Source organism: Callorhinchus milii, unplaced genomic scaffold (assembly GCF_018977255.1).
Source record: "Callorhinchus milii isolate IMCB2004 unplaced genomic scaffold, IMCB_Cmil_1.0 Scaffold2, whole genome shotgun sequence".
Classification (NCBI taxonomy): Eukaryota; Metazoa; Chordata; class Chondrichthyes; order Chimaeriformes; family Callorhinchidae; genus Callorhinchus; species Callorhinchus milii.
Window position 1 is genome coordinate 121549127 of NW_024704743.1, and position 22803 is coordinate 121571929.

The window sequence follows — 22803 nt, forward strand, 5'->3', positions numbered from 1 at the left end:
ACATATGAAGTATTGATTTAAAAATCAGAGCCTGAATCACTGGAACATAATAAAAGGAGGAGGTCATTCAACCCTTTGAGCCTGTTCCACCATTCTATTAAGTAATGACTGATATCGACTCCAATTACCTGCCTGTGCCCCATTTCCCTTGATACTCTGATCTAAACGCGGCTGCCAACTGAACCCACAAAATCGAACCCGGATCCTCTCGCTTGCGAGGCGAGGCGAGCACGCTACCATTACGCAACGGGACTCTACCTTGACCCACCAGCGTTTATCATATAATCCTACAGTACAGTCCTGTATCTCAGTGGTTAGAGCACTCGCCTCTCAAGTGAGAGAACTGGGTTCGATTTGCGGCAGCGTAGAAACCTTGGGCAAGTTTCCTTACTCCACACAACTGATAATAATCCCTCAAGAAAAAAAAGCAATAATAAATTGGTCACTTCAATCTACGACTGTTTGTGGGACACTGCCGTTTGCAATTGTCTGTCGCGTTTTGCCCACAAATACACAGTCAATTCACTTTACAGTATATTCTGTGAAGCGCTTTGAAACGTCTAGAAGACGTGAAAAGTGCTATATAATAATAATAATAATAATCCTTGCATTTGATATAGCGCTTTTCACGTCGGGAGGATGTCCCAAAGCGCTTCACAGAACACACTGTAAAGTGAATTGACTGTATATTTGTGGGCGAACGCGGCAGCCAATTGCGCACAGCAATGTCCCACAAACAGTCGTAGATTGAAAATGACCAATTTATTATTGTTTTTGTTTTTTTGGAGGGATTATTATTAGGCTCTGTGTGGAGTAAGGAAACTTGCCCAAGGTTTCGCCCTCTGCCTGGAATTGAACTTGGGTCTCTCACTTGCAAAGCGAGTGCTCTAACCACTGAGCTACAGGACTCCACAAATGCACTATATCAAATGCAAGGATTATTAATGTTATTATTATTAAGGAGGAGGAGGCCATTCGGCCCATCATGCCACTGCTTGCTCTTTGAAAGAGCTACCAACTAGACCCACTCCCCCTTTAGACAAGAGATGGTGGATACTGATTAAATGTTAAATAGGCTGGCAACACTCACAAAGGTACATATAGATATAGTCAGAGAATTAAGAGCTACCCTCCTCCCATTCTGCAATTTTTTTAATTTTATGAGCTCTCCATTTGTAGGATTTTTTGAAAATAGTGCGATGTTACTTACTTTCATGATTTATGGCCAATATTGTCACAATGTACTTCCCATCGACTACGTACTTTGATTCCCGATCAAGCGGCTTGATAAGGGTGATCTCACCGGTAACAGAATTAACAGTTACCCAGTTAGCCTGATCGACATGCTTTGCGTACCTGTTGCAAACATTGAAAGAATGGGTCATTTTATGCACAGTGATTGAAATTCAGCCCTGAAATACAGTGTCAGCCTGGCTCAGTCGGTAGCACTCTCACCTCTCGGTCAGAAGGTTGTGTGTTCAAGCCTCACGTTGGCACTTAGAACCCATTTATTCTATGCTAACGCTTTACTGCAGCAGTCACTGGGAATCATCCCATTCAGCTCCTGTAAACCCGGCAAGCTAAAAGCTTTACGGGTAGGGTGGTCCTAGCTGGACAAGCAGCGGGAAAGTTTGCCAATCAGTGCTATCAATGGCAAGCTTTGCGGTTTTAGCTGGTTAAACTCCAGCAGTTACCCCAACGCACACTGTGGGGTCCCCAAGCCTTGGCTCTTGCCAACCTGCGCCTAATACTTTCCAGAATTAGATGAGCAGGATGTGTCCCTCCAGGAAGAGAGAGCGCATTCCATTCTAGATCCTGTGAAGCGCTTTGAGACGTCTCGATGATGTGATAAGGCGCTGTATCAAATACAAGGATTGTTCAGAAATGTTAGTGTAATGAATAATGGGCTGTTTCGCTGCCTGGGGGTGGAGAAGATCATCAAATAGAATATAGAAAGTACAGAGGAGAACTGTGAAGGAAATAAGAGGCGCAAAGAGATTGTATGAAGAAAAATTAGCAGGTAACATAAAAGGGAACTCTAAAGTATGTTATAAGCATATAAAAAATAAAATGTTAGTCAAGGTAGGGTGGGTCCAATTAGGGATCAAAGAGGAAATCTTCTTGTGGGGGCAGACGTATTGAATGAGTACTTTGTATCTGTCTTCACAAAAGAGATGCAGCCAATGCCACAGTATCGGAGGAGAAGGTAGAGAAATTAGATAAGAATAAACCGAGAGGAGGTACTAAAAAGGTTGTTAGTGCTCAAGGTGGATAAGTAATCCGGTCCAGAGGGAAGTAAGAGTGGAAACAGCGGAGGCTCTGGCTGCAATTTTTCAATCCTCCTTGGACACCGGGGTGGTGCCAGAGGACTGGAGGGTTGCAAATATTACTCCACTGTACAAAAAGGGTCAGAAGGATAAAGCCGGGAACTACAGGCCAGTCAGTCTAACTTCAGTAGTGAGGAAAAGTCTAGAGACTATAATCCGGGATAAAATAAATTTTCACTTAGAAAAATATGGGCTAATAAAGAACAGCCAACACAGATTTGTTAAAGGCAAATCGTGTCTAACAAACCTGATTTGTGATGAAGTAGTGGAGAGGGTGGATGAAGGTAGTGCAGTTGATGTAGTTTATATGATTTTCAAAAGGCATTTGATAAAAGTGCCACATAAGAGACTTGTAAGAAAAATAGAAGCGCACGGTATTAAAGGGACAGTGGCATTGTGGATACAGAACTGTCTGGGAGACAGAAAGCAGAGAGCGGTGGTGAATGGTTGTTTTTCTGACTGGAGAGAAATGTGCAGTGATGGCTCTCAGTTTACAGATGATACTAAGCTAGGAAGCGTAGTAAACAGTGAGGAGGATAGTAGCAGACTGCAAATGGACATAGACCGACTGGTAAAATGGGCAGAGACGTGGCAGATGGAGTTTAATGTGGGGAAATGCAAAGTGAAGCATTTTGGCAGAAAGAATGAGGAGAGGCAATATAAGCTGATGGTACAATCTTAAAGGGGGTGAAGGAACAGAGAGACCTGGGGGTTCACATAAGTAAATGTTTGAAGGTGGACAGGTAGATAAAGCTGTCACAAAAAGCATACGGGATACTAGGTTTTATAAATAGGGGCATAGAGTACAAAAGTCAGGAAGTTATAATGAACCTTTATAAAACACTGGTTAGGCCTCAGCGAGAGACCGTGTTCAGCTCTGGGCACTACACTTTATGAAGGATGTCAAGGCATTGGAGAGGGAGCAAAGGAGAGTTACCAGGAATGAGGGACTTCAGTTATCAGGAGAGGCGAGAGAAGCCGGGATTATTCTCCTTGGAGCAGAGAAGGCTAAGAGGAGACTTAATAGAAGTTTTCAAAATTATGAGGGGATTCGTAAGAGTGAATAAGGAACAACAACAACAAAATTATATTTATAGAGCATCCTTCACGTCAGGAGGATGTCCCAAGGAAAACTGTTTCCACTGGTGGGTGGGTGGGTAACCCGAGGACACTGATTTAAAATAGTTGTTAAAAGAAACAGAGGGGAGGGGAGGAGAAATATTTTCACACAGCGAGTTGTTCAGATCTGGAATGTATTGCTGAAAGGGTGGTGGAAGACGATTCAATAAACAATTTTTAAGAGAGTAGATAATTATTTTGGGAGGACAAGTTTGCAGGGCTATGGGGGGAGAGCGGGGGAGTGGGATTGATTTGGATAGCTCTTTCCAAAGATCCAGCATAGATACGATGGGCTGAATGGCCTCCTTCTGTGCTGTGTAATTCTACGATTCTATATTCTGTATAGACGTCTCAATGACAACACTATATCAAATGCAAGGATTATTATTATACAGATAAACGAAACCTGGCTCTTACGTGGTTTGACTACTTTCTTTCCCGCTGTCAGCACTCACTGCTACGTATTTTCCAAGTACTTCATTGGTGAAGGTTGTAGTTTTTGTAGTTTCAGTACGGTTCACGATCCATCTTATCGGCTTAAATTTAAAGCCCTCCTTCTGATCCTTCACGTGGAGTTTTACTGTAATGGTGCTGGCTTGATCAACAGTAGAAACTGAGCTGTGGTATGCTGCCTGATTCACAAGCTTCACAACCAGCTGTATTTCTTGCATTTCTTCATAATCCAATTCCTAGGTGGGCAGAAAGAACAGTAAGAAGGATGCAAAGCAACAGGGCACTAAAGAAAGACGACAACTATGTCCCATATTGTATTGGTTAGCGCACTTGCCCAGCAAGTCAGATGACCCAGGATTTCCAGGAGGGGCGAAACCTTAGACAAGTTTCCTTACTTCCAAATGCCACCGTTTACCTAGAAGTAACTAACAATCCGATTGTTAGTTGATTGGTGGATCGCCCTTCCGGGGTTAATAATCCCTCCAAAAAATATAAATAATAATAATTTGGTCACTCAATCCAATGACTGTATGTGGGACACTGCTGTGTGCAATTTGCTTTTCGGCCACAAAATACAGTGAAGTATATTCTGTGAAGTGATATGAGACGTCTCAATGATGTGATAAGGCGCTATATTCTAACTACATTTTGCCCATCCTGTCTGTGCTGGCTGTTTGAAAAAGCAATCCATTGAGTCCCATTTATCTGCCTTTATACACACACACACACAGAACAAATTATTCCTTTCAGTTATCTATCTAGCTCCCCACCTCCTCTTGAAAACAAGTACTTAAAGAGATTCAACTTTCTGTGAAGTGGTAACACAAAATTTATGCAAAATTTAGGAACACTGACAATGTCAACAACAAATTACACTTGTATAGCGCCTTTCACGTTGGGAAGACATCCCAAGTCACTGGACAGTCAGGGATTTGAACCCGAGCTCGAGGTTGGGATCAGGAGGGGTGGAGGGCAGGGAGGGTTAGGTTAGGAGGGTGTTTGAAAGCTTGGTCAAAGAGGAGGATTTTGAGATGGGCCTTCAAGGAGCCAAGGGAGGGAGGAAGGCAAAGAAACTGTGGGATGGAGTTCTGAAGGGTGGGGGCAGAGAGGCTGAAGGCCCGCTGATGGGCTGGGCGTGGGACGTAGAGCAGGTCGGATCCTGTTGAGCGGAGGGAGTGGACAGCTTGATATGGAGTCAGCAGGTCACAGAAGTAGGGAGGAACAAAGCCTTGGAAGGCTTTGAAGGCGAGAACGAGGATCTTGAACTTTATTCTCTTGGGGATGGGGAGCCAGTGGAGCTGGGCAAGGTAGTGGTCAGCAAATGGAAGAGTTTGTTCAACGTTCTCATAACTCCAACCACAGACCCACCAGACTAAGATAGGTCCTATACTTGCTTCATAAAAAAAAACAACTTACCTTTTGAACGACCAAAATTCCTTCGTTTGTTTTGTTATCCACATCAATTCGGAAGTATCCGTTTTCATTTCCTTTGATAATTATGAATTTTGCAAGCCAGTTATCAGTGAATTCTTGATCAAGGTCAAATACTTTGATGCGTAGCGCTTCACCAATGCGTAGATTTTCCATCACATCTTGTTCAAACTGAAATGATAGAACACAACTATCTTAGCCATTGTTTGACTCTGTCTAATTGTGGTCCTTCTACCTAGTCATTCCAGGCTGACACTCAAGTGCATTGCTGGAAGAGCGCTGCACTGTAAGAGGTGCCGTCCTTTGGATGAGATGTTATAATAATACTTGAAGGAGGCAAAGGAGGGAGCGAGGCAAAGGGACTGTGCGATAGAATTTCAAGGATGGGGGCAGTGAGGCTGAAGGCCTATGGCGGCGTGGGCTTGGTAGGAGACAATGGAGCAGGCCAGAGCCCACTGAGTGGGGTGAACGGACATGTCTATATGGAGTTAGCAGGTCACAGAGGTAGGCAGGAGCAAGGCTGTGGAGGGCTTTTAAGGCAAGGATTTTGAACTCTCTCCTCTGGGGGATTGCAGCTAGTGATCTTTACAGTCTTCAACAACAACTTACACTAGCCACCTTCACGTCGGAAAGATGTCCCAGAGCGCTGGACAATCAGGGGTTTGGGACTGGAGCTAGGAGTTGGAGAAGGAAGGGGAGGAGGGCAGAGAGGCGTGGGTGGAAGGGGGATGCTGAATGTACGGTCGAAGATGAAGATATTTAGACAGGACTTGAAGGAGGCAAGAGAGGGGGTGAGGCGAAAGGATTGTGGGACAGAGTTCCAGAGTGTGGGGGCAGAGATGCTGAATGCCGACCACCAATGGTGGGACGGGAAGTGCAGGAGACCTGAATCAGGCCGGTGTCCGCTGAGCAGAGGGAACGGACAGCCTTATATGGGGTTAGGAGATTGGAGAGATAGGGAGGAGCAGACGGTGGAGGGCTTTGAAGATGAGCACGAGGAAACCCTGGACAAGCAAGTTCTGAAATATCAGACAGCCTGTTGTTATCCACAAGCACTTTGTGAACACGCTTGATTAAAATTACTGCAACGCAAGAGGGATCATGTACCATTGACTTCCTCAGTTGGATGACAAGGGTAACTGCAGCAAGTAGAGGAAGTCCATCGCTTAATGACTAAGCACCAAGCTGCAACATTGTAATGCAAAACAAAAACTGAGCTGAAAGTAAGCATCCAATGCAAATCGTATCATTTCAGTAAGATTTCCCCCTCCCCCCCCTCATCACTGTGCTTAAGAGGATCCAAACCAAACTGAGAATTCCATGCATCCCACCTACACCTGGAAATTCCAAAGATAGATTGCTGGAATCCTCTCCCTGGAGGGATGCATCCTGCTTACCTAGTATTAGGCACAAGTTGGCAAGAGCCAAGACTTGGGGACCCCAGAGTGTGCTTTGGGGTAACTTCTGGAGTCTAACCAGCTAAAACTGCATAGTTTGGGTTGATATCACTATCTGGCAAACTTTCCCACTGTTTGTCCAGCTAGGACCACCCTACCCGTTAGGGCTTTGGCTTGCAGGGGTTAACAGGAGCTGAGTGGGATGATTCCATGCCACCAGTGACTGGTCTGGCTTTCCAGGTTCTGCTGATGAGCCAGGCTGGTTGGGCTGTGATCAGTGGTGCCCTGGAATACTGTGGACCCGCCTGGCTCAGAAACTGGGCTATTGAGACGGCCACAGAAGACTGGCCCGATTCTGACATTCCATTACCAAACATGTCACCTTGGAGGCAGTTCAGCTCCAAGGAGACCCCCACTTACCTCTTCCCCTAGGAGGATGAGTTCAGTAAAAAGACAATTCACAAAGACCGTGAGAATAAACATTACCTCATTTTTTTCACATTTAGGAACGTTGTCATTGACATCTGTTATCTTAATGTGAACAGTCGCCGTTGAAGTTAATCCGTTGGAACTTCCAGCATCATCACGGGCTTCGACGATTATGGAATACATGTTTTTTGTCTACAACAACAACAAATTACATTTGTATAGGACCTTCCACATTGGGAGGACATCCCAAGGCACTGGATAAACAGTGATTCGGACCCGAACTGGGGGTTGGGATCAGGAGGGGTGGAGAGCAGGGAGGGTAGAAGGGACTGTGGGATGGAGTTCCAAAGGGTGGGTGTAGAGAGTCTGAAATCCCGACCGCTGATGGTAGGCCAGGCCAGGATGGGTAGGGAGAATGGAGCAGAGAGAGCGGACAGGTCGATACAGGTTTACAAGAAACGAGAATCAAAAATCTCTGGCAGTAACCGACACCATCCAAAACAGCACAGTTTGAGGGCACATAAATTTGCACATCATACGGACCTCTAAACTACCTAACGTTAAACTGCCTACAAAATACAGTCACTACTTTATAATGCTTTGTGTGAAGTCTTTTGAGATGTCCTCTTGATGTGAAAAGGTCTCTAAAAATAATAATAATCCTTGTGTTTATTTAACAATAGTATTAATATTCCTTGCATTTGATATAGCGCCTTAGCACGTCATGGAGATGTTTCAAAGTGCTTGACAGGATATACTGTAAAGTGGATTGACTGTATATTTTGTGGGCGAAACGCGGCAGTCAACAACAGTTGCAAACAACAGTGTCCCACAAACAGCCATAAAGTGAGTGACCAACTTTATTTGGGCGATTGTTGGCCAGGACACGGGGAAAGAGAAACTCCCTTCTCTTTTTGAATAGCGCCGTGGGATCTTTAACATCCACCTGAACAGGCAGAAGGGACCTCAGTTTAACGTCTCATCCATAGGACGGCACCTCCGACAATGCAGCATACTGCCAGCACTTCATTGGACTGTCAGCGAGAGTGTTACCACTGAGCTAGGCTGTCGGTTTCAAATCCAAGGGTTGGAAGCAGGATTCAAACCAAGTAACATTTTTCCACTCACCTCTCGATCAAGATTTGCAATGTTAACTTTGACTGCTCCGCTTTGTTGGATCCAAAATGAATTGGTTGCCGACAGAAGTTTGTAGGCAATCTTTGCATTTTTACCTATATCCTTATCTGTTGCGTTGAGTTGTAGCACGATGGTTCCTGGAAGAAAACAACATAAATTTAACCAACTTCATACAGTCAAACCTGTTAAGAACAACCACCTCTATTCACCTGTCGAAAGTAACCAGCAGCCACCCTTGTTTTTTAAAAAAAACCTAGGTGAGGCGGCGTTGGTAACTCTGCTAAATTACAGGAGCTGAGTGGGAGGAATCCCTGCCCTCGTGACTGGTCTGCCCTTCCAAGTCCTACCGATGAGCCAGGCTGGGCTGTGCTGTCTTCAGCAGTGTCCTGCAATATTGCAGACCTGCCTAGCTCTGGAACAGGACTAGAGACCACCACTGAGGGCTGGCGTGAGCCCGACATTCTGTTGCCAAACATGTCACCTTGGAAACAGTTCAACTCCAAGGAGACCCCACTTACCTCCACCCCCCCCCTCCCCCACAGAAGGACAGTCACTAGCTGGTTGTTTGACAAGGGTGGGTTTGAGCCCTCACTAGGTGGATGATAGGAACTCCCTGCGAGCTTCCCAGAATATATCTTACCAACTGAACTCAATTCTGCAATGCTGCATTCCATTACTTCTAGTGAAAATTCTGGAGAGTTATCGTTTGCATCTAGGATACGAATGATAAGGTCCAGTTTCTGTTCCAGTTGTCTATTTGAATGAAGTTCAAAGGCTTCACCTATCAACTGAAATAAAAGGAAAGTGATTTAGCAAAATAAATATTTCAAGAGCCTCAGGAAACTTGTCATAAAACATTGGACAAAATATTTACCATCCAGAACTTTGCAGTCCATAGCAGGCTCTCCATTAGCACCCCATTCCTCCCCCACCACCACAGGTTGAATTCACCTTCACCTTTAAAACCCCCGCAGTCGCCATCCCAGCATACCTCTATGACCTTCTCAAAGCATATCGACCCACAGACCTGTCCACTCCCTCCACTTAGTGGGCTTCGGTCTGCGCTATGACCCCCGCCCTATCATCGGTGTTTGGGCCTTCAGCCTCTCTACCCCCATCCTTTGGAACTCCATTCCACAGTCCCTTCACCTCGTCCCTTCATTGGCTTCCTTCAAGGCCTGTCTCAAGACACTCCTCTTCGATCATGCTTTCGGGCACCCTCCTTGCCCTCCACCCCTCCTGATCCCAACACTCAGCTTGGGTGCAAATCCCTGACTGTCCAGCGCCTCCCCACATGACCTCTCCTCCCCACCCCTCTTTTGCCCAGCTAGCCGGGGTTTGAGTGTAGAAAATTGTATTATAATAAAAATCAAGCTAAGCACAGGCAAAAAAACACAGTCCTCTCTCTCCCACCTCCCACCCTTTGCCTCCGCGTTGTAAACCTTCCTTATTCCGCTAATTTAAAGTAGCTTTGAGATTGTAATTTAGAGGAGAAAGAAAAACAAAACCTCTTCCCGATATTCAGAATACAGTAAAATTCACACAAGTCGTATCAGTCGGGACCATAACATTTAATACGACTTACACTAAGTCCAAGTCAATAATGTATACTGTGTGTGCGTAATTCAATGCCGCCAGTAAGTGTGCATGTGTGGATCCACGGCTGTTTGTGGGACACCGCTGTGCGCAATTGGCTGCTGCGTTTCGCCCACAAATATACAGTCAATTCACTTTACAATCTATTCTGTGAAGCGCTTTGAGATGTCAAGAAGACGTGAAAAGTGCTATATCAAATGCAAGGATTATTATTATTATTATTATTAGGATTAGGATCCTAATAATTATTAGGATTATTATTATTATTATTATTATTAGGATTATTATTATATTATTATATGGGATAATATATTATTATATGGGATTGCTTTGTGGAGTCCTGTAGCTCAGTGGTTAGAGCATTCGCTTTGCAAGCGAGAGACCTGAGTTCAATTCCAGGCAGAGGGCGAAACCTTGGGCAAGTTTCCTTACTCCACACAGAGCCTAATAATAATCCCTCCAAAACCAAAAACAATAATAAAAAATTGGTCATTTTTAATCTACGACTGTCTGTGGGACATTGCTGTGCGCAATTGGCTGCCGCGTTCGCCCACAAATATACAGTCAATTCACTTTACAGTGTGTTCTGTGAAGCGCTTTGGGACGTCCTCCCGACGTGAAAAGCGCTATATCAAATGCAAGGATTATTATTTATTATTATTATAATGACGTTTAGAGACTTAGGAAACATCTGGAAGCAGAGCTGGGCATGAAGAATAATTGTTTCACCATCACCACCGTTCAAAAAATACGTTGTTAAAATGGCTTGTGACGTACTGTGAAGTTAGGGTATGTCTCCCGATCAATGCTTTGGGTTACATTTAATTCACCAGTAATCGGATCTATCACAAACAAACCGATTGGCTGCTCGGTAACACCTTTTCCGGAAATTTTATATGTAACCTTTATTCCATTATCTTCATAGTCTGACCTAATCTGAAAGAGAAGAAATAGTGATAGATGTTCAATGATAACAATACTATATACACACACACACACACAGACCACAACAACAAATTACATTTGTATAGCGTCTTTCACGCAGGATGACATCCCAGAGCACTTCACAGTGGTGGAACCTGATGCCAAGTCAGGGGGAGGGGGGAGGTGACCCGTAGGCACAGTCGAAGAACAAAGTCTGGAGGCGCCTTCCTGCGAGAGAAGGGTTAACACGGTTCCCCTGCATGAAATGTAACGTTTGTACCGTGTTAACCCTTCAGCCACCAGGTCAGATTCTGCAGAATCTTGCAAGTGATTCATTGTTCATAAATTGTACCAATTTAGAAAAAGTATAAATGGAAAGGGGTAGAGAGAAGAGGAGAAATGAAGACGAACGGGTGCAGATAGAGTATTTAAAGATCTGCCTATCATGGCTCAACCAAACGGTGGCACCTCCGACAACGCAGGACTCCCCTGTCAACCTCATCCCCTTCCCTCCGAAACAATTACACATTCAATGTTGAACAACGGATGTATTTCGAAACGTAGAGTGTTGGAATCAAAGTTCTATTACAAGGTAGAGATGGTCGGCTACGCCCAAGGGTGGCAGTCAGATAAACTGACTGTTCTGCTTCCAACGATTGCTAGAAACTCTCCTTTGTTATATGCTATTTTTGTCCACTACAGAATTCTGAAAACAAAATGATCTCATTTTCTTAATCACAAGGTTCCTAGTACCAAAAACACACCAACTAATGAGCATTTCAACTATCCATCAATATTATCTCTACTCTTGCTAACGAGCACACATTCCTCTGGCCAACCTTGCATTGATATGTCCAACATTACAGATAGTCAGCAATTGGCATGGTCTTCTCTCTCTGTACCTTACTGTGGTTAACTTTTGCAGTGCTGACACATCTGACATCCCTCCTCCCCACCCAGCACTACATTGGAGAGTCAGCCTAGACTGTGAGCTCGAATCCCATGGGTTTGAACCACATCTTTCTGACTTGGAGCCAAGAACTCTACCAACTGAGTCAGGCTGACACCTGAATAGACTAGGATTGTAGACTTTGGGAGCTGACTAGATCACAGAATTAGTTTGGATCAAGAAGGCCCTTTGGCCTATCTGATCTCATCTCTCCAGAACACGTGCCCTGGAGTCCACCGTCCACCCCCATACCCCCCCACTATCAAGCTTTTGTTTAAACCTGGCATCAAATACCCTTCCTGGCAACCTGTTCCAGTTATTAATTCATATCTAAGTAAAGAAAAACTTCCTGGTGTCTGTCCCGAAATTGCCTTCTTTGTTCCCAAATTTCAGCAGGAAAATAATAATAATAAGAATCGTTGTATTTGACAGGTTGGGAGCTGAAGATGACCGAAGGCGCAGTCAAAGGAGGATGGTCTTGAGACGGACCTCAAAGGAGGCGAGGGAAGGGGTGAAGAAAAGATTCTCCGCAGAGTAGGGGTAGAAAAGCTGAAGGCCCAACAGCTGACGGTGGGGCAGGCAGGGCAGTGCAGTGCAGGGGATGTGAAACAGGTCAGTGTCTACCGAGCGGAAGGAGCGAGCATGATAAACTCATCATAAAATGTACGCGGAGTTAAGTGGAATTACCGCCCCAAGTATTTTAGATCAGTTTCGAAAAAAAAAAATTTGGTCACTCAATCCACGACTATGGATTTGTGGGACGCTGCTGTGCGCAATTGGCTGCCACGTTTCACCCACAAAATATACAGTCAATTCCCTTTACAGTATATTCTGTGAAGCGCTTTGAGAATTCTCGAAGATGTGATAAGGAGCTGTATCAAATGCAAGGATTATTATTTGTTATCATCCAAAACAGAGGAGGCTTACTTACAATAGCAATGGGATTCTTATTTGGTAGCTCGTTTTCCATGATGTCAAGCGGAGGAATGATCCACTCCCTTTTCTGCCATCTGGAAATGCTTTTTTTGGGAAAATAGATTATTTCAGGGCTTCTTTTCATAATCTGCAAAGAAGATGGACAAGCAAGTTATAGCTTCACACGTCGGATAGCGATTATCAAAACGCCTCAATCGCTTTAAATTGACTGAGTTTCGGCCATTTTTACCGCCTCCACCCTCACCCTCCCACAACTTGGCCCCCAACCCATTCTCTTAATCCCCCTGTACCCCTAGACTGAATAGAGATGGGTAATGTAAATCAACACCTCATGGGCCTTTAATGGCATTGTTCCGACTCAGTTTGTATTTTTCCGATTCTCTTTGTAACTTTTAATCCACTTCTGCCTCTGGCTATTGTTTTCTCCTGCTAGTTATTCTCATAATAATAATAATAATCCTTGCATTTGATATAGCGCCTTTCACGTCGGGAGGACGTCCCAAAGCGCTTCACAGAACACACTGTAAAGTGAATTGACTGTATATTTGTGGGCGAACGCGGCAGCCAATTGCGCACAGCAATGTCCCACAAAGAGTCGTAGATTGAAAATGACCAATTTATTATTGTTTTTGGAGGGATTATTATTAGGCTCTGTGTGGAGTAAGGAAACTTGCCCAAGGTTTCGCCCTCTGCCTGGAATTGAACTCAGGTCTCTCGCTTGCAAAGCGAGTGCTCTAACCACTGAGCTACAGGATGACACTCATTATTTTAATAACCTTGCTGATTTATATCCTTCAATCAATTAAGACTTTACTTTTTATTTAAATTGGTTTGCTCTCTCCTCTAGTCCCCTTCTGCCCTAGTTTTATTTTGGCAGCCACAATGCCTGCGTGCTTACTGACTATCTGGATGTCCACATCATCTCCCCCTGCCAACCACCCAGCCACCCATAAAAGCTGAAATGCAATGCCGCCATAAACACTGCTTTTAAATGACTGCGCTTTCGATCACCTTCCTCCCCACACTGCAACATCTCGGCCCCCCTCTCCCAGCTCAGGGGCAAGCTCTGGACTGTCCATCGCCTTGGGGACATCCTCCCCATGTGAAAGCTGCTGCATTATTGTGATAATTATAATAAATGTAAATTTGTATTGAAAAAATGTGAACCAGACATTTTAAGAAAAAGAATTGTAAGTGGTTTTGCCCAAATTCTGTTTACCTTTTGTGTGTGGGACACTGTTGTGCGCAATCAGCTGCCACGTTTCGCCCACAAAATATACAGTCAATTCACTTCAACAGTATATTCTGTGAAGCGCTTTGAGGCATCTCAAAGATGTGATAATGTGTTATTTCAAATGCAATGATTATATTGGAGACTTTTACCTTAGCAACAGTGTGATCAAAAGTATACATTCCAGTTGGCCACAAAAGCGTTTTCAACTGAAGGAAAAAAATTGCAGATCACCTCTTACCTTGTGTTTTCGGTGAATCAAATGATTTTCTGAAGGGTGTAAATTCACATGGGCTTCAAATGTCTCCCGAGTCTTCAAGTCCTTTGCAATCACTTGGAACCTGTACACTGAACTGATCGTCTGAAGCCGGGTTGCACGCACAGGTCCGTCATGATGGATTACAAATCTTTTGTCACTGGTCGACAGCTGGATATTTTGCCCGCAGTTGTGAAATTTCACTGGATTTAGAAAAAACATTACAAATTGAATATTTTTTTCCCCCTGGGAGCTAATAATCCCTCAAAAAAAAAATTGGTCACTTAATCCACAATTGTTTGTGGGACACTGCTGTGCGCAATTGGCTGCTGCGTTTCACCCCCAAAATACACGGTTAATCCACTTGGCAATATATCCCGTGAAGCGCGTTGAGACATCTCAATGATGTGATAAGGCGCTATGTCAAATGCAAGGATTATTATTATTATTATTATTATTATTATTCTAAGACCCGACATATACATCTTGTATCTTGTGACTCACCCATTAGAAGAAATTGTCCTGTGGAGATGTTCACTGGGACAAGGGCATTATAACTGACCTTGGAAAATCTTGGCCTGCAACATTGTCCAAGCCAGCAGCACATCTGGAATAATATAGCACACAATCAGTATAAAGGCCACAAATTCAAGGTGTGGAAAATAGGAAGGTTTTACACATGGTTTTAAATAGCATTCAGCCTCCACAAAGAAACAAAGAAAGGAGAGAGAGACAAATATACATCTTGGTTATGGTCCTTCAGAAGCTTTGTGACGTATTGGTCATGTTTCTCCTCCCCCCATCCCACCTCATCCCTGCTGCATAATATTCTCCCCCGCCCCGACCCTCCCTCCCTGCTATATACAATAGTCTGATTGTTGAAAGAGAGTTCATTGCAGACCCAGAACTCTGCAGCTCGTGTCCTCTCCCGCCCCAAATTCCGTGAACCAATCACTCCCATCCTCGCCCGGCTCCACTGCCTTTCCATTCCTCAGAGGATCGAGTTTAAAATCCCTGTCCTCACTTTTAAAGCCCTCCACTGTGGTGCTCCTCCTACCTCCGTGACCACTTAACACCATACCAACATGTCCGCTCCCTCCACTCAGCGGGCACTGGCTCGCTCCTTGTTCCCTGTCCTGCCTGCCTTCAGCCTATCTACCCCCACCCTCCGGAACTCCATCCCTGAATCCCTTTGCCTCGTCCCCTCCCTTGCCTCCCGCATGGCCTGGCTCAAGCCTTCCTCTTTGACAGTGCCTTCGTCCACCCTCCTACCCTCCACCCCTCGATTCCAAACCCCAGCTTGGGTGCAAACCCTTAACTGTCCATTGACTTGGGACAACCTTCTGACACGAAAGGTGCTATATAAATGCAATTTTGTTTGTTTGTTCATTCCCAGCACTAATAACTTTCATCTCTCATTACATCAAAGCAAACTAAATGCAGAACAGTACAAAGTGACATATCGGTAGAAAATATTGCACAAGCCATTTAAAAGGGTCCGTCGGCAACCTAGGGCCATATTAAATCTGGCAGCATTATACACTTCAAACAATCTCCTTCTCTAATTACGCAAGAACATGGATGGATTCTCTCGCTTGGCGTTTCCAACCAGTTCATCTCAAGCCGTTCAGTAACAATTGCATATTTCTCCTCCAGGGGACGAAAGAGCTGCAGTCTAGATTAACGTTTAACCTTTCAATGCCAAATAGGAAATCTTGAACCTTATCTTATTGCCAGGAAACCGATTCATTTGGGGTGGAGAACAAACAAAGGTACGAAGCTCAAAGCCCGTAGGCGTGTGTCTGTGTTGCAAATGGTCATATTTTCGCACAACCCATTCTGTTAGTGTAGGCTGACAAGGCAAGACATGCAAGATGTCTATCAATGAAACAACATCTTAATACGTAACAACAGTATGCTTGTCACATGGCAACCAAACACAAAGCAGTATAATTTGAGGCAAACAGCAACAGAGCATATGACCTCTTGGAACTGAAAAAGGCAGCAAACCTGTCACTGCTAGTTATCAGTCAGCTTGCAAAAGCAGCCTTGTTAACCCTTCAAGCCAAAGCCCCAATGGGTAGGGTGGGCCTAGCCGGACAAATAGTGAGAAAGCTTGACAAACAATGCTATCAATGGCAAACTATGTGCTTTTAGCTCGTTAGACTGCAGCAGTAAAAGCTCTGAGGTTTATTCTAGTCAAAATAATAAAACAATAATAATCCTTGCATTTGATATAGCGCTTTTCACGCCTTCTAGACGTCTCAAAGCGCTTCACAGAATATACTGTAAAGTGAATTGACCGTATATTTGTGGGTGAAACACGGCAGCCAATTGCGCACAGCGGCGTCCCACAAACAGTCGTGGATTGAAGTGACCAATTTTATTATTTTTTTGAGGGATTATTATCAGACACGTGGAGTAAGGAAACTTGCCCAAAGTTTTACCCTGCCGGGAATTGAACCCAGTTTTTTCGCTTGCAAGGCGAGTGCTCTAACCACTGAGCCACAGGATTCCACTAAAGAAGTGGATAGAGAACTAAGAATGAACATTTGAAATCTAAAATAAGGAAAGCTAGAAAAGCCCAGTCAGAACACTAACCCATCTTCCTCTCAGATGCCATTACCCAATCTGCACTTTTTTTCCCTCTTTTGGTTTCCCATTCCCACAAATGGTCGCTAGAATGTGCAGGACATTCCCACAGATAGTCATTACAATGTGGAATAGAAATCCCTACAGATAGCTGATACAATGTGGAGTAGATATTCCCATATATAGTCCATATATAAATCCCTTACGCTCTGGTACCTCCCTATCTTCCTGACCTCCTTTCTCCCTACTAACCATTGCCTCTGCTCAGCTGGCTCGAGCTTCCTGCTCACCGCTCATCCCCTCCACCATCGCCAGCCACGCTTTCAGCCACTACACTCTGCCACGAAGCTTCAGAACTCTCTCCCTCCCATCCCTCCACCTTGTCCCCTCCTTCCCCTCAGTTAGATCACAACTGAAGACCTTCCTCTTCGACTGTGCTTACGGTCACTTCCTACCTCTCCCCAGCTCGGTGTTGGGCTCCGAGATGCTGCCACATGTGAAGGGCACTTTATAAATCCAAGTATTTTTTCATAGAATGTTACGGCACAGAAGGAGGCCATTCGGCCCATCGAGCCTGTGCGGCTCTTTGACAGAGCGTCACTTTCACTAACCCCAATCACCAGCTTTCTCCCCATAACCCTGCAAACCCGTCTTCCCCCGATACCTATCCAGTTCTCTCTTAAAAGCTGTTATCGAATCGGACTTCACTGCCCTTTCGGGCGGATCATTCCAAATTCCAACAACTCGCTGAGTGAAAACATTTCTTCTAACCTCCCCTCTACTTCTTTTAGTAGATATCTTAAGGCTGTGACCACGAGTCACAGACACACCTACCAGCGGAAACAGCTTTTCCCTATCTCGCCTGTCGAAACCTTTCATGATCTTGAAGACCTCTATCAGGTCCCTGCGTAACCGTCTCTGCTCTAATGGGAAAAGTCCTAACTTCTCCAGCCTGTCCTCATAGCTAAGGTTCCCCATTCCTGGTATTATTCTCGTGAATCTCCTCTGCACCCTTTCCAGTGCCTTAATGTCGCAGTCACCTCTTCAAAAAATTCTATTAGATTTGTTCGGCAAGATTTGCCTTTAACAAATCCATGTTGGTTGCCTCTAATTACCTCATGTTCCTCTAAGTAGAGATTTATTCTGTCCCGGATTATGGTCTCCAGTAGTTTTCCTATTACCGAAGTTAGGCTGACTGGCCTGTAATTTCCTGGTTTGTCTTTCTGCCCCTTTTTGTAGAGGGGGGTAACATTAGCCACTCCCCAGTCTCTTGGCACCACTCCTGTGTCCAATGAAGATTGAAATATAATGGCCAAAGCCTCCATTATTTGAACCCGTATCTCTCACATGTTAGAATTTACACTTTTTGTACAATGTTAGAATCATAATAGATGTTGAGAACGGGTTAATGTTTCAGTTAAGTGTGGGGGGCAACTGGACTGACGCTCATGATAAACACTCAAGAGCAACAAAAGGCAACCCTCAAGAATAGCAGCTAACGAGCAAATTGCTTAAACTAGAGGACCTTGGTACCATCCCGGGTTACTGATAAGAAATAACCAGTCACTTAAAAGGAATGTACTAATGATCCCACACCACAAAATAATGAGCACCAGATACAGCCCTAAACAGATCAATCCTCTATCTTAGACAAGGACAACGTGTATGTGTGCTGAGGCACGTACACCCCATGAGGTGTTCACGTGAACCCAGCATGATTTCGACCAGCACCATCTAATGTCCGCACCATGATTGGACGAGCATCGGGATAAGAGTTCCGATAACTTTGTGTACGGGCCCGTCCCGGGTCGCGGAGACAAGGATACGGGAGATGGGGCCATCCCGGGCTGCGGAGACAAGGGTACGGAGATGGAAGACAGAGCTAGAAACACTAAGGCTGAGGATATCAGATGGAAGATTGAAAGCTGTAAGCAAGAAGACTGAAAGCATGAAGAATCAAGCTTATGTGTAGTAAAGACACAGTGTTGAACTCGAGATATCTACAGTGGTATTGTTCTGTTATAAGATCTGTTGATTGTACCGGCCTTTGGTCTGAGCCATCGGGATATTGGGGAATAACGAACGAATAATAATAAAACAGTCAGATATCTGGTTAAAGGAATTAGTGTTATTTCCTTACAGATTTGGCTGATTTTATTTTTTAACAATTTGGGATTCGGCAGGATACTCTGAATTAATACATTCGGCAGTTGACGTGTTTATGAGTCCAGTACGACCGTAACTAGTAAATAGTTGGGACGGTGGCCGTGGTACTCGCAGAAATTAGGAGTCCAGTACGATTGTAACTAATAGATAGTTGGGACGATGGCCGTGCCTGAGGGCAATTAACCGAGTGTATTAACCCATTGGGATTCTGAGTGTTAAAGAACCAATATAATCCATTTGAGCGAGTGTCTCCTATTTGGATTTTCTAACACACAGCAACCTTGGGTGAAACCCATCGGGTCCTGATGACTTATCAATTTTGAGCTCAGTCAATCTTTTCAGAACTTCCTCTCTGTCTATAGTAATCTGATCTATTTCCTCTATCCTCTCATCCAATACTGTGGCATTTGTGGCATCCATTTCCATTATGAAGACAGATGCAAAGTACTCGTTTAGTACATCAGCCATGTCCTTTGCCTCCACAACAAGACGGCCGTCATTGTCTTTGATTGGCCCCACCCTACCTTTAACTAACCTTTTTCCTTTATGTGCTTGTAAAATATTTTGGGATTCCCCTTTATGTTACCCGCTAACCTCTTCTCATGCAATCTTTAGCCTGTCTTATCGCTCTTTTAAGATCACTCCTGCATTCTCTATAATGCACTTTGCTATCCTCAGTGTCTTGCGTCTTCCAATTGTCGTACGCCGTCTTCTTCTTTTTCATCCTAGACAGAATATCCCTGGTCATCCAGGCTGGCTTGGTTGTCGCACATTTCCCTTTTGTGGGAATATATCTACTTAGACCTTGAGCTATCATATCTTTGAAGTTCTCCCTTTGCTCATGAGTCGTTTTACCTGCTAGTCTTACTTGCCAGTCCACCAAATCTCGGTCCCTTTTTTAGCCCATCAAAATTAGCCCTTTTCCAGTCAAGCATTTTCACCCTTGACTGTACTTTGTCCCATTCATGAGTAATCTAAATCTAATATTATTATGGTCACTGTTACCTAGATGCTCCCCTACCGAAACCTGTTCAACCTACTTCATTCCCCAGGACAAGATCCAGCAATGCTTCCTTCATCGTAGGACTGGAGACATACTGCTCAAGAAAATTTTCCTGTACACAGTCTATGAACCTTTCTCTTGCCTTGCCCTTAGCGCTGCTATTTTGCCAGTCTATATTGGGATAATTGAAATCCCCCATTATCACAACTCTGTTTGCCTTACATTGTTGTAAGTCTAGATGTTGTCTAGATGTAGCATAAACATCCTTGAAAATAATAGGCTAAATAAATTTTAAACAATGTTGATTTAACTCCTTTAAGGAAGGAACGTCACAAGTACCTGCTTAACAATGGTTAAGGTTGTACAAGTGAGGATTGGCAGCATTAGCTAAACAAACATTATGGAAAAACTACAATTTTGGTACTTTTGGTGCCATGGAATGGTTTCAGAAATGGAATTTAACCAACCAAGGTTGAATAATACACATTGACTGAGCTACAGTCCATTCAACCCATCAAGTTTGTGCTGGCTATTCTTTCCACATGAGCCACCTAACAGAACACTATTCTCTCCACATGCACTTTAACATTATTTTTCAAGCATTTAAATTATCTGGTCTTTTCACTCAATTGTGGCCAGGAATCTTGCTTTAGATTATTGGATAGGTACCTCCCAGTCATTCAGGAATAAATAAATTGAGAGAATATTCTACCGTGCCCTACTTCGGTTGTCTTGACCACTCTGTTCTTCTGCACCACCTCTCCTCTCAGCTCTACTTCCATGGTTCTGTCCTTGCCTGGTTTTAATCTTACTTTTCTCATCGTCTCTACTTTGTATGCATTAAAAGCATCTCTTCGAGCCCCTGCACAGTCCCCTGGAGCATTCCTCAGGACTCTGCCCTTGGTCCACTCCTCTTTAATATTTATATGCTCGGTGATATCATCCGCAGGCACGGGGTTAACTTCCTCATGTATGCAGATGATGCTCAACTCTATCTTTGCTTCCAGCCTTGACTCCAGGTCCACTGCTGTCCTGACGGATTGTCTCGTCAGTCCTAGATAAGAGCCAATTTTTTCCAACTGAATGTTGACATGACAGAGGCCCTCCTGCTTTGCTCCTCACCTTAGGCGCTGACAGCATCACCATTCACGGATGCACTCTACATCTCACAGAGCCCTTTAATACCTACATCCGTGCCATGATCCTTTCTGCCTTTCCTCACCTCCACAACATTGCCCGTCTCTTCCACACAGGTCCTGATCCCTCCTGACGTGAAAGGCACTTTACAAATGTAATTGTTATAACATTGGATTCTGGCATAAAATTGGAAAAGCAAATGAGACTCCATTACTCAACAAGGGAGGCACATCAGCCACCACAAAGTGAATGACTAATTTTTGATCTGGGGGATTGTTGGCCAGGACACTCGAAAAAACTTCCTGTAAATTCAGAATTGTGCCATGGGATCTTTAATGCCCACCTGAGCAGGTTTGCTGTCTCATCTGAACTGCAGCACATCAGACAATGCACCACATGCCCAGCAATGCATTGGAGACCAACCTTTTCAACCACGTCTTCGGTCACTTCCCCATTCTCCCCTCCCTTTCCCATGCTCGGTATCCAACCTTGCCTCTATGCAGTGCTCCGAGTGAAGGGCTCTATTTAAATGCAAGTTCCTGTTGTTTTAGATTATTATACATTAATGATCCTTGCATTTGATATAGCGCCTTATCATGTAGTTGAGACTTCTAGAGTGCTCACAGAATATATTATAAAGTGAATTGATTGTAGACAATTGCGCACAGCAGTGTCAACAAATAGTCGTGGCTTGAGTGACCAAATTATTATTGTTTGTGGGGGGGGGGGGATTGATTACCACCCTCAGAAAAGTGATACACCAATCGACTAACAACTGTATTCCTATTTATTGCTAGGCAAACAGAAGGGTGTGGAGTAAGGAAACTTGCCTCAGGTTTTCCCCTGCCTGGGAACTGACCCAAGTACTCTCGCTTGCAAGGCAAGTGCTCTAACCACTATGCTACAGGACTCCACTTGTTGGATTTGTTGTTGGGGAGTGACAGATTAGGTCATGCGAGTTGAAAGTCCTGATGTGAGCCTTAAGTCATTTGACCAAAGACAAGAGTACTCAGAAAATCAGGCCAACACCCTTTTGAGTAACGTTTAGCACTGAAATGTTGATAGCATTACAACAATGAATTGATGACTCTGCTTTCTTTGAATCAAAATCTGGTTTGATTCAATGCACCATTGTCTGGGAATGAGATCAGAGGCAGCTCCTACGTGTGTTTCAAAGAACTGGGGGTGACAAAATAAACGTTTCAGCGAAAATCTGGTTCAGCAACTTTGTCATCTGATTTCTGGTAAAAAAAAGGGAGTTGGGTACCACTCCCTCGAGGGTGACAAAAACCTTGTCCCACGTACTGAAGGAATACCTGACAGGTTCAGTTTGACAGTGTAATAGGCTCTTCACAACAACAACAAAATTACTTTTGTATAATGTCTTTCATATCGGAAGGACATGCCAAGGCGCAGGACAGACAGTTTAGTTTCACAGTTAAATGAAAGTCAAGAGTGAAACAAACAAAAAAAAATTCTAAGAGGGACTGTTGAAAACAGTCACCCCTGAGCAATACATTTGTACAAGTTCACTACTTCACAATGAATAAGGTTCGCACTCTGTCCAAGCACTTACTTAAAATGCAAAATTCACATTGCTCAAGCCTTCAAATTTTTTTTGCTTTGAAACGCCTCACGACATAATAAGGTGCTACGTTCTTCAGCATAATGGTTAGAGCGCTCGCCTCACAAGCGAAAGACATGGGTGTGATTCCCAAAC

The 22803-nt window shown here is 44.1% G+C and overlaps 1 protein-coding gene across 1 annotated transcript in view; it reads right to left on the bottom strand.

The window, feature by feature from the left end:
- The window catches only part of LOC103179733 (cadherin-2), a 33934-nt gene that overhangs the window by 7417 nt on the left and 3714 nt on the right, over positions 1–22803 (bottom strand). Inside the window, exons 2-11 of the mRNA XM_007895129.2 lie at positions 14690–14792; positions 14171–14388; positions 12694–12825; positions 10667–10825; positions 8934–9081; positions 8285–8430; positions 7214–7348; positions 5316–5501; positions 3864–4135; positions 1211–1356 (exon numbers count right to left, since the gene is read on the bottom strand). Of these exons, the coding sequence (XP_007893320.2) occupies positions 1211–1356; positions 3864–4135; positions 5316–5501; positions 7214–7348; positions 8285–8430; positions 8934–9081; positions 10667–10825; positions 12694–12825; positions 14171–14388; positions 14690–14792 (1645 nt within the window). The remainder of the gene's footprint in view (positions 1–1210; positions 1357–3863; positions 4136–5315; positions 5502–7213; positions 7349–8284; positions 8431–8933; positions 9082–10666; positions 10826–12693; positions 12826–14170; positions 14389–14689; positions 14793–22803) is intronic.